This window comes from Brachycentrus maculatus, unplaced genomic scaffold (assembly GCF_059751285.1).
Source record: "Brachycentrus maculatus isolate JH-2025_06_01 unplaced genomic scaffold, ASM5975128v1 h1tg000102l, whole genome shotgun sequence".
NCBI classification, from domain to species: Eukaryota; Metazoa; Arthropoda; class Insecta; order Trichoptera; family Brachycentridae; genus Brachycentrus; species Brachycentrus maculatus.
The window spans coordinates 2,750,001-2,763,629 of NW_028280856.1; the positions used below are offsets into that span (position 1 = coordinate 2,750,001).

At 32.9% G+C, this 13,629-nt stretch overlaps 1 protein-coding gene across 1 annotated transcript in view; it reads right to left on the reverse strand.

Moving 5' to 3' along the window:
* Nucleotides 1-13,629, reverse strand: part of LOC148310308 (cGMP-specific 3',5'-cyclic phosphodiesterase-like) — a 123,713-nt gene that overhangs the window by 75,027 nt on the left and 35,057 nt on the right. Inside the window, exon 3 of the mRNA XM_088258688.1 lies at nucleotides 1,102-1,347. Within this exon, the coding sequence (XP_088114814.1) occupies nucleotides 1,102-1,347 (246 nt within the window). The remainder of the gene's footprint in view (nucleotides 1-1,101; nucleotides 1,348-13,629) is intronic.

The window sequence follows — 13,629 nt, forward strand, 5'->3', positions numbered from 1 at the left end:
CTGTACGTACGAGTACATCCGTAGAGCAAGCTGTCTCCTGTCAACATTTGCAAACCCTCGGATACTATAAATAGGTAACACCGAGGGAAGTTTCCTCCCCTTCTACCGTCCCACAATACATGAGGGTAGCTCCGGTACTGAGTTAGGGAAACGATAATCTAAAGAAAACCTTGGACAAAGCCTACAATTAAGCAACACTTTACTATTTCCATTGACGTTTCCAAAGCTCTTTTGGACCGAGCTTTTTTTAGCCCTGTATCCAAAGAAAAGCGAACTAGTTTTATTTTTAGAATAAAGTATATTTCTTTTCAAACTAATCAAGAAAAATTAGAGATATTTTTTTATAATCATCCTGATAGAGTAGTGATTATTATTTTAACCATCCTACTCTCGGGTTATTTTCAGGCATATTTTTTTACAAACAGGCAAAAAAATCATAATGTTTTTTGTCACAAAATATCGTCAGGTATGAAACCTGACAAAAATTTGTCAGTGTGTCATCCGATGAGCATTAAATATTTTTGGAACACATATATTTTTTCGTGCGCGTAGGTCATACGGGTTAGCGCGGAAGAAAAATCGCGCGTATCACGTACGTTCGTATGCGTAGGGGGGTTAATCCGATTTCGTCTGCCTCCTGGTGTAGTGGTTAATGTGTTTAGCTACCGTGATGAAGGTCTCGTGTTCAATTCCCAGGGGGTGGGGGGAGAAAATAAATATTAGTTATTTTACACTCTTAATGTTTATTGAATATTACTCTGGACTGGTTCCTGTGACGACCTTGCTTTCATGTACATATGTACCGATCAAGAGAACACTGCATCAATACGATGCAGTACCCCATGCACCATTTTGTGTGTATAAAGGTTATAAAAAGGATGTATGAGATATTTTTTTCCTAGAGGAGTCGACCCTGTTTCAGTCCTCATATCGAATTAAAGTACTTTTATTTGATTTTTAATTTATTTGACTACCACCAACACAAATTAAATACAACATTTTGAGTGTGTCCAAATGCTTGTTAACAAAATCTGGATTATCTCCAATGACAGGAGTTATTCAAGTTTGGCAATATACACCTGATGAAGGAGTTACACTTACCATTGGTCTTGTTGATGATCTGCGCAACTCCGATGACATCTCCTTCGTAGTTGCAGATGGGCATGGACAGAATGAGGTTCGTCTTGTACCCAGTGCGCATGTCTATCTCGCTGTTGAAGCGAGGGTCCTCGTACGCGTTCCTGATGTTAATAGTCTCCTTGCTTTGGGCGACCCAGCCTGCTATGCCGACACCGAATGGGATCCGAAACTCCTCGCACTTGGCGCGGTTGATGGCGTCGTCCAGTTCTGGGGAAAAATAAATGGTCGTTGATTAATATACAATACAGCTGGTGAATAGGTAAACTATGTGTAAATATACTAAACGAGGAATAATTGAAAAGATTAGGAAGAGTTCTTTACGCTGGTATGGACATGTGGAGCTAATGGATAGCGAGAGAATGACTACGTACATATATGTGGCGAATGTGAGAGGGAAAATAGAACGAGGGCAACTGAAAAGGACTTGGCACGATCAGATCAATCAGAACCTAAAATCTGGCGGTGTCAAAAGTCTGCGTAATCGGTCTACCCTGTAGCGGGTAAATATAATATTAATTTAAAAATATGCCGGTTTTGCTGGGATATAGTACATTTTCAGGGCATTCCAAAAACATGCACAACTGAAAACTGAAAAATGTGACGTTGTTGAAAGGAGTGAGTGATATGACATTAACCATTCTACCCATTATTGACAAACACACTACTCTCAACCTACTGTTTTTTAATTATTTTTTGTATTAATATTGAGGCAAAGATGTTTAAAAAAATTGCGATCAGTCTTTTTTATACCTACAGGTTTTTTAAAACGCTAAAATATATTATTTAACCCTTCCAACATTAAAAAACACATATTTATAAAAGGGTATTCTTATATTGCTTTTTGGCTTAATATACACAATAAATAAAATACATTTAATAGATGGTGAGTAATTTTAGTAGTTCTCTTTAATGTCTTTACATTTTGTTGTACGAAAGAATTTCATTACACGGATTGGAAAAGGTTCTGTTTTAAAAATAAAACAAAAGTCTTTACCCACCATTGTATCTGGCAGCCATTGTCATAGCTTTCTAAAGAATTATTGAACCGTTAACAAATATCAGATACCTCTTTCTCTAAAAGTTTGAACAAAAATGGACAATTAAATACTTAAAAGGATGTATCCAAACAGCCTTACCACACCATGTTAATAATTAAGGTAAAAAGCCTAAAGGTAAAAATCCTCATTAAGGTAAAAAGCCTGGTTAGCAAACGTAACTTCGTTTAATTATGTATTAAATGATAACGTTGCATAAAATATCATTTTGGGGTTGAACAGCTTTTAAATCGACGTTTAATAAGGGTAATATTTTAAAAATTTTAAACGAAAATTTTGTTTTTTAATATAAGTTTTAGGTACTTGGTGAATACCACTTTTTCTTAAAACCTATTTTCACGGTTTCGATTTAAGAACCAATGATACGGAATACATCGAAACACGATTCACAATAGATTTTAAGAAATATTGGTATTTACTGAGTAAAACTTGAATTAAAAATGGATAGATATTACCACAAAGTCACTGCCGAATCAATTCATGAAACATTTTCTAGCTCGTTTTTAATATTATATAGTACCTACCTATTTTTTTTTTAAATCATAGAATAAAGTTTTTTTCTTATATTTTTTCAAATTAGCCAACCAGCAAGTGTATTTTTCATATATATTTTTTAATCAGATATATCAACAACAACAAAAATCGTTTTCTTATTGGTTTTATATGTATGTAACAAAATTTTGTGTTAAAATTGAAAATGGTTAAAATAACACGCGTTTCATAAGAAAATGTTACTTTTAAATGAGCACTAGTGAAATGCGCTCTACCTTTTTACATTTAAATTTTTTTAAATATATATCGTAAAGGCAAGTAGGTATAGACAGAGAAAATAGAACATCATACCGATCCCCCTTGGCAAACAATATTCGCCTCTTCCATATTCATGAATTACATATGTAGACTTAAGACCTGTCATGCACGCATGACAGGTTTTAAACTAAAACTCTGTAAATACGCAGACTTCCATATTCTTCTTAATCTATATTCCTGTCCTTTCCTTCTCCTTCCTGCAAAATCTATTTTTTATACCATACCCTTACCCTTTTACTCCTTTCCTCACACACACACACACACACATTCCCACTCTTTTTTTATCTCTTGTTGTTTTTGATCGTTATTATAACATAAATGTGGAAAATTGGCTTTGTTTTGATTAATGTTACTATTTTTTATCATATACTTTTACTAAATGTTAAGTTGTACAATTCCTGAATAAATAAAAAACAAAAATATTGAGATGTCAAAAATCTATGATTTTTATTTGTTGTTCAATCATTGCTCAGCCACAAAATAAGCTGCAACACAATACATAGTTTCACACACTTATGTCATCACATCCCGTTTGGAAAGGGACCCACTAAACGTCCCCGTGGAACTCCTTTGTACTGTACTTGTGTCTCAATGACCCGAAAAGATTGCTCTATTGGATACCAATTGGATTGGCCTTTCACCATTGATTCCCCTGGCGGAAGTCAAAGGAATGCCGTGTCGTGAGATGGAAATGTTAATTAAATGCCCGAGTCGGATGAAGAGGAAAACAGACCTGAGATCAAATTTATGCAATACTTTAACAAGCAAACAAGCAAACAGGCAAACACCACTCCTTACTCTGTTTCCAATAATCAACAAATTCATAGATGAAATCGTTCTATAATATTATTAACCATTGTGCAAAAGCTGTTTTTAATTATTTTTTTAATTATTTGGGTTAACGACAGCAAGAAATGTAAAATAAAACGTAAAAGAATATTCATTTAACAAGCCAATTATATGTACAACATTTTGAGTGTGTCCAAATACTTGTTCACTAAATCTGGATTATCTCCAATTACAGGAGTATATACAAATATGAAGAAGAATATGGAAGTCTGGGTACTTAAACCAGCCTATGACGGTCGTCAGCCCCGTAAATCCCTAAACTCCCATATTCTTCTTCATCTTTGATGAGATGTCAAAAAGTAAAGCCAATTATGGTTAAACACAGAAACATAAAGATAAGTACAAAATATTTAGTGTGGATCTAGCAAATGAACACGCATTTATGAGAGAAAATGTGCATGTGTAAAGTCTGTAAGAGGGTGTGTGTGTGTGTGTGTGTGTGTGTGTATGTGTGATGTTGATTCAAGTAGGGACATACATACAATGCAGAGAAGCATAGTTTTTAAAGATCCTGAGAGGACGATGTGCTCATCATTCGACTTAGCTCAGAAAATAAAACACCTGACTAAAAATTAAAAGTACTCTTATTCTGATGCTCGATTTCCAATTATCAACAAATTCATGGATAACATTGGTCATTAATATTTTTAATATTATTAACTATTGTACATGGGCTGTTTAGCTCAGAAGATAGAACACCTGACATCAAATAAAAAGTACTCTGATTCGAGTCTGACAAGTTTAAAAAAGTTGTGGGTCTGAACTGGAAAAGAGTCACGTCCAACAGACAACTGTGAAAGTCCAAGAGGAAGGGTTTTTTTCAATACTGGACACAAGAAGAAGGCTGAAGTAAAGTAAGTAAATATCATAGAAAAAAATTTTTTCTGTACTAGGATTTAAACCTTCGTTCGCTTATATTTTGGCAGGTGCTTCAATAAAATTAGAAACATATCAAATTTAATTATCAATTGTCTATGGCCAATGGACAGTCCTCGCCAATAAAGGGTTTAGATTAGCCGTTAGATATTGCTAATGAGATTACGTATGGTACTGTCCGTCATGTATGTGCTCATTTCAACTGTCCACGTACGAACCTTGTCCTTGGCGATTTATTACTAATTGATTGCAGTACCATTACGCACCGTTAAATGGGGTGATATCAATCAGGCAGGGTGATAATTAATAATCACTTTTTTTAGATGACAATGTCTCAATTTGCAGAAGTTATCTTATGAAAATCGCCCTGTTTATCAAAGGCTGTGTGGCAAATTGCAAGTGAAACATTCGTTCTTCTGATGTCGTTAGGTCGATTAAGATTTCAACTAAAAGTTACAGGGTACAGTTTGGTCTTACAAAAATCGCCCTATTTATCAAAGGCTGATTGGGAAATTGTAAGCGATATATTCGACGTTCTGATATCGTTAGGTCGATCAAGATTTTAATTAGAAGTTACGAGTTACAGTTTAGTAGCACAAATATCGCCCTGTTCATCATAGGTTGATTGGATAATTGGTATTGATATATTCGATATTCTGATAATGTAAGGTCGACAAAGATTTTGACTAAAAATAATAAGGATAAATTAAGAGTATTAACACACTAGTGTGATGATGTTGGTAGCGACAAAACCCGGTTCCTGGTCAAATAAAAAAAGGGGAAAAACCATACAGTAGTTAAAATATTATTATGTTTTGAATATTGAAAGCATTAACTTTGTGGATCATCTTGATATATTATTTCGAGAAATAAAAATACTTTGTGTTCTGATCCACTCACATTTTTATTTAACAAACTAGTTTCGGCAACAACCTGTTGCCCTCTTCAGGGTTACAGTAATAAATGTAACCCTGAAGAGGGCAACAGGTTGTTGCCGAAACTAGTTGGTTAAATAAAAATGTGAGTGGATCAGAACACAAAGTATTTTTATTTCTCGAAATAATATAATATATTATTAGATTAAAACCAATATTCATAGCTTTTCCACTTTATTTTTATTTGACCAGCGACCGGGTTTCGTCGTTACAGACATCATCAGACTGGTCCCTGTATCCAGACTGGTCCCTGGACCCAGACTGGTCCCTGGACCCAGACTGGTCCCAGACTGATGTCTGTAACGACGAAACCCGGTCGCTGGTCAAATAAAAATAAAGTGGAAAAGCTATAAATATTGGTTTTAATCTAATAATATATTAAAAATGCAATTCCATCACGACGTGTCAGTGGATAATAAAAAACATACAGTAGTTAAATACAATACATTTCAAAATACACTTTCATTTTGAAAAAAAGTCAATTTATTAAGAATTAATATAATCACCCCACTTTACTTGGCTCGCCGCTCGGTGATCCGATCCTTGTCAAGTGGACATCCATTTTATTGATGATGTCATTAATTTTAATTATTAATATACATCATACTCGTAGGCACCATTATACCATATACATACTATACCAGACCCCATATTGTCGCAGCCAAAACCAAAATGTGATATGGGGTCGATCGATGTTATCCGCATGCTACTTATAAATTGATTCGGCAGTCACTTTGCGATAAAATCCATCCATTTTTAATTTAAGTTTTACTTTGTAAATATTACTATTGCTTAAAATCTATTGTAAGAAATAAAATCAACCTTCAAAGTCCCAAAGACCCAACTTTAAAATTTAGAATTAGCTTCACATATCGCTCACTCCTTTCAAGAACGTCATAAATCAAAAATCGTCAATTTTCAGTTATGCATGTTTTCGGAATGCCCAAAAAATGTGCTATATCCCAGCAAAAGCGGCATATTTTTAACTTCATAATTAACCGCTACAGGGCAGAAAGTGTTGTTTTTGCGTTTTGAAGAAAAGGTATTGTTTAATAATTTTTTTAAATATACTAAATATTTTTCAAATGGAGAAAAAACCTTCAGGTTTTACCTTAAAAGATCTGTTGCACAGTAAAAAGTTCTATAAGTGGCTTGATATTTATTTTTAATACGTTGTATTATATTATAAAACTTTAAAAACGTTCTCCTGAAAAATCAAGTTTTTTGATTTATGACGTTCTTGAAAGGAGTGAGCGATATGTTGTTTAAAAATAATGCGGAATGCATCGTCACAATAGATTTTAAGAAATTGTGGTATTAACTTAAATTAAAATAATAATTTCATATTGGATTTTGATACACATTTGGTAATTTAATATTTTCATGTGTATGTTCGGCGAATATTTATTTTTGACTTTAAAATGTCACAAAATTTTGAGTGCGTCCAAATACTTGTTCACAAACCTGGATTATCTCCAATAATAGTCAATTACAGTTATATTAATTAGAGTTATATTTCATATTGAAATATTTTTGATATTTTAAAATGAAATATGGTAAAACTCCTATAATTGGAGATAATCCAGATTTGTGAACAAGTATTTGGACACACTCAAATGTTGTACATAAATTAACTGACTATAAATTAACAAATTATAAGCTAAAATAATAAAAATAAAAATGATATTTTCTGGCGTTTCTCATGTCTATGTGATTATAATCCAGGATTCTGACCTCACACACTAATAAAAGAGTTTCTGCTTAGTAAAAAGCTTCTTTTCATCACACTAATAGATGCTTTTGTGAAGTTCTAGTGATTCAAGAACAATGATTCTAAATCGGTTTATATTATATACACAGAACTTCCAAGAATTTGAGTAGCATGGTTGTCAATTACGGGTAGAATTAGTGAATGTACACGTTTGTAAAGTGGTCACTTAAACCAGCCTTTGACGGTCGTAAGCCCTATAAATGCCCAAACTTCCATATTCTTCTTCATCTTTGTTGAGATGCCAAAAAATAATAAAGTAAAACCTCGATATAACGGACAAATTGGGGGCAGGGGGTGTCCGCTAAAGCCGAAAGTCCGTTATATAAAAATAGGTTTAAAATAAATAAATAAACTTTTTGTTTAAAATATGAATACTAAATGTATTTAGAAATAAATAAACAATACCAAACACAAATATTAATTGTCTTCGGACACTCGTCGTGAAGTAACGTTGCTGTTTAATATCGACTTCTTCTTACTTCATATTTTCAAATCATGTGCTCCCATTTTCTTATTTTTTTATTAGAAATTTACTTACATATGAATTTAAATAAATAAGTTGAAGCAATGGCGAATTTTTAGAGAAAATGATAATTTTTTATGGATGTTTTTACAAGACCAAGATTCAAAGGGTAATACAGATTCCGCGTAATTTGATAAAATTTCAACGAACGCATAAAAAAAACTTGTATGAAAATTATATTAAATACATTTTTTTTAAATAAACTTGTATCGGAAAAACAGATATTTATTTAATTATGTACATACGCGTTTGCATCGTATGTGGATGTGATACTGTTTTATCCGTCACCACATTGCACAAGGGGTAGGTTCACACGTCTGATCTAATTCTTCTGCGACCTACATTCTAGAGCACATATAATATATCTATGTAGTATGTACTAACAATGCTTCCATTATAAAGTCCGACAACTATTTTTTACTTGTTCTCAAAGTTTTGTACGTCACTACTCTAAAACAAATGTAATGTTTTTAAAATACTGTAGAAATAATACTGAATAGAAGATCACAATGGCGTTTATACTGATAACCCATTCGATCCTAGCCATCTTAGATGAAATTGATATTTGATTTTTTGGTGTTTTTTTGTAAAATTGACCTAATGAATTCGATTTCAGCCAATTGCAATATACTCAAATCAGATCTAAGATAGATGTTGCTTCCATTTTCTTCTTCATCTTTGATGAGATATCAAAAAAAATTAATGAAAACAAGTGTTTTTCTTATTCATTTACAATTTAAACATATAAACGTGAACTTTTAAAATCTTTTTTGCTTATATAGTATAATATCAACTCCGTGATCTCCGTATTTGTAGATGATAATAGGCTTATGGTATATTTTTGTTTTTTTCCCCTACATATTCGATTTTTCAGTGGACGCGTATTTTTTATATGATGTTTGTACTGTCCTATACATATATGGTCATCGATTACAATAACGTCTGTCAATGCTTTCCTAGGTCGTTAGGGTACATAATACAACACAATCGTATGCTCAATACGCGTGTCACGTCTTAGCATGTGACCCGCAGCTTCAAATCGATATAACACTTTCAAACAATTCAAATAAAAAAAACAAAACTGTCAATTTTTAAAAATACTTTTAATCTCGTTTGACAACTGATCTTTCTTCTTCTTCTTCGAACCCTTATCCGCACCCCGATGGTGCATAGGGCACTGCATCATATAAACGCAGTGTTATCTTGATCATTTAAATATGAAGGAATGGTGATCAGCCCTCCGCTTCAGGTACCAGTCCAGGATAATGTTGAATAAATATCAGAGTGAAAAAATCACATATATTTATTTTCACCCCCCCTAGGAATCGAACCCTGGACCTCCGACACGGTAGCCGAGCGTGTTGACCATTACACAATGGAGGTGGACTGATCCTTACATATTACGGAATACAACCGCAATAAAAAAATCACACAATATATTGATAAATTTTTAGATAAATCGATTGTTTAAAATATGTATATAATTAACTCATTCCGTTTTTATCTATTTATAAGAGTTATAAATATTAAAAGTTAAAATTTGTTCTCAAGTGAAAAATCATAGCATGTTTTTTTATCCAGAATATTTTTATTATTATTCCATCAATATTCCAGCATTTTGCTTCTTTAAAAAACCTAATAAGGGATTTTTTTTATTTATAAAACCATACACAAAAATAAACAAAATGGTTGAAGTACGTAATTGAAATCCCTTTAAATTACCATTTTATTGAATCTTATGAAACAGGGGATATATAAACTAATATTCTCATTTATTGTGAAGTAAAACTAAGTTTATCTAAAAAAATAGTTTGTTTTGTCGGTTTTGAATGTGTTAATCCAATATACAATGAAAACACAAGGGACACGGTAAGGTAGGTACACTAACTCGAACGTAGTATACTACGTGCATTTGTACATGGATATGTACTCAAACATAATGTTATTATACGAACACCTTACCAATGTACCTACACCACCGTATACTACAGCGTACCATTAACGTACCAAGGAATATTCGATCATTATAAAATATGAATTTATTTCTTTACAACATTTTGAGTGTGCCCAAATACTCTGTCACAAATCTGGATTATCTCCAATTAAAGCAGTTATTTTTCATATTATTTTTTGACATCGCAACATAGATGATGAAGAATATGGAAGTCTGGATATCTACGGGGTAATAATCCAGATTTGTAAACAAGTATTTGGACACACTCAAAATGTTGCAAATAAATAAAAATAACAAAAATGTAAATGATATTTTCTGGCGTTTCTCATGTGTGTGATTATAATCCAGGATTCGGACCTCACATACAAATAACATACAAATGAAAGAGTTTCTGCTCAATAATAAAAGCTTCTTTCATCTTCATTAATTTTCATTCAAACTCGTACCGCACCCCAATAGTGCATAGGGCACTGCATCATACAAACGCAGTGTTATCTTGATCGTTAACACATGAAGGAAAGGCGATCAGCCCTCCGCTTCAGGTATCAGTCCAGGGTAATTTGGAATAAATAAAGAGTGAAAAAATCACTTATATTTATTTGACCCCCCTGGTAATCGAACCCGGGACCCCCGTAGTCGAGCGTGCTGACCATTACACTACGGAGGCGGACAATGTAAAGTGATACCTTAAACCAGCCTATGACGGTTGTAAGCCCCATAAAAGTCTTCTTTAAGCTTCCTCATCTATGTTTATTTAAAAAATAAACTTATTTCTTATTATGAAACTCTTCAAAGCTGGTTTTCAGAACGAGAAACTAATATCAACATCGAGAATAATAAGGATACTGAGGAAATCAGTCAGTCAGTCAAACGCGAACCAAGAAAAATGACGGGAAAAACAAAGCTCTTTTTTAAGCACTGCAGACATGAGAATCGTACGTATATTATGCATCATTTGAATATATAAGACATAAAGGTGGTATTTTACGAAAATAGAACTTTAAAAATTAGCTTTAATATTATTAAAGCCAATTTAATTAAATAATAATTATTATTTTTGACATCTCAACATAGACGAAGAGGAATATGAAAAGTTTATAAAAACAATAATTCAACTTAAATAAAGTTTTAATATAGTTTAATCTCCCATAAAACTTTTCGATCCTTTCCGAAATTCATATCAGAGTTATACAATTTCCATTATAAAGCTCTCTGAGATGAAAAGAGCTACATTTATTATAACGGAGATTGTTATTGATAAATTTGTACGACACAGGTTGATATTTTCGCAAGTTTAAAGAATGTTTCGAATCTTGAGGTTAAGAATATTTCAGATTTAAGTATCAATAATAATAATTACATCTCAATAATTGATTCGGCAGTGGTAATATCTATCTTTTTTTAAAGATTTACGTGGTAAATTCCACTATTTCCTAAAATCTATTGAAACACGTGTTTTGATCCATTCCGCATCATTTTCAAACACCGTATATGAAGCTATGTCTAAATTTTATAGTTGTGTTCTTGCGACTTTGAAGGTAAAAAAAAATCGCCACCACTACAAACTATGAGCTACGAGTAATACGCCACCAGTTACGCTCTACGAAATACAAGCTACAAGGCGCTATGAGTTATGAGCTATGTGCTACGAGCTAAACATTACGGCCTTTAAGCTTAGAGCTTCGCAGCCCACTAAAAAGTCTCCAAGTTATGGAAAATATAGTAACGGATCTACGATGTGAAGTGATGGGGCAAGTAAACAAGGCTACAATCATCTCAGGATGCCTGAATTCTTTATGGAAAAACCCTGACATGAAGATCGGCAACAAAATTAAATTAAATAAAACTTGTGTGATCGCAAAGAGCGTCAGAAATTAAAACTCTAAGAGCGCTTGTGCACTCGGAATTTTACCGTCCGGCAGTCCAGTTTTTTTTATTTTTTTTTTAATAAAAGTGACTACGACAATTAAGCGTGACCGAATTTACGCGCACCGATTCGAAGAAAGAAAGAAGAGCACAAGGTAATCCAAGCCAATTATCCGTTTTATCATGCTATGTCCAACCCCAAGGTAGACCACCAAAGAAATTTTTTGACAGCTGGGAATCGACATGGCAGGAGATATTCAGATCAGACATCCTGGCCCGTATGATTCTAGTAGGCAGCTCCGTGGGCCACAATGTCTGGCCCGGCGCAGGTATAACTTTAATTTATGTATTGATTTTAAATCAAACACAGATTTTTTGAGTCTACTAAGTTATATTTAATTAACAAAAACACATCAAAAATTATATTGTGACAATTGTTTCGCCTTGTTAGGGCATTATCAAACGAATGTGAAGATCAAATGGACTACGGTCCTTATGTAGGTATACAATTCTAAGTGACAGTTTTAACACGTGCAGCAATAATTTATGGGAGACAACAGTAGCTAATGGGAGATGTAGGTATGTACCCTTATATTTATTTTCTAGGAAAGGAAGAATTTATTGACATGGCAATTTTTATGTGTTTTTGTTAATAAAATACAACTAAGTAGACTCAAAAAATCTGTGTTTGATTTAAAATTAATACATAAATTAAAATGGAGTTCTACAAATTAAACGCCAAATCAATAAATAATATAACTTTAATCACTGATTTTTCTATCACCCTAGTACATTCTACCAAAAATATTTCAGATAATTACAGTTAATCTAAATTAACATGGTCATACGAATTGCCAGACAGAGTGTCCCAAAATAAGGGAACCAAAATATTTATTTTAATGGTAGAAAAACGTCGCACTTTTTTGATCAGAGTAGCTGATCAGTTATGAGAAAAAATGGTCAGAGAGGAAAGGGTTAAGAATTGGGGATAAATTAAATACTATCTTTATTATCCTCTGGAAAAATCTCGAGAAAAATAATAATTAAACGCCTCCCTTGAGAGGTCCTTTTATGGGCAACCTTGAATATAATCCATTTTCCTTCTCTACGATTTCTCTCAAGAATAGTTGTATCAAATTCGGTTGGGATTGAAGAGAATTAGTTAATCTGGGGTGGATCTTCGCATCTCTGGTCAGCCGAGCGGACGGGGATGAATATTCACAAGAGGGTTGGGGAAAAACACTTTCCTCATAATATATCTCATACTTATTATAGAGTCTACGACACGGATCGTCAACCTGATCCATACCTCCTACTAGTGAGTGGCAAAAACCTCCGTGGAGGACGGTGGGCGATTATTTCTTTACCCCCAAAAATTTTGTATATTTTGTTTCACAATTTAAAAATAGCAAAAAACAACGGGTATAATAGCGCGCTAATAGATAAAATGTTTAAAAATAAAATTAAAAATAATTTTACCAAAAAATACATATATTCAGCACCTAATAATGATTCAAAAAAAAAAAAAAAAATCTTGGCGAAAAATTTTATATACGCGTTCAATAACTAAAAATATTTCGAAAATCTTACCCTCCCATATCCAACCTGCATATTATACAAATAATAATTTACATAAAATCCTCGATAACTCAAAATCTAAAATTGATTTATTACAAAAAAGTGGTGTTTATGAAATTTCGTGTGGAGATTGTGATAGAAAATATATTGGCCAAACTGCGAGAAATTTAAAGATTAGAATTAAAGAACATCAAAGCGGTCTTGTTAGTAATTATTTTTCGGAATTTGCAAATCATATAATAGATACTAATCACTCATTTCACTCCCATAAA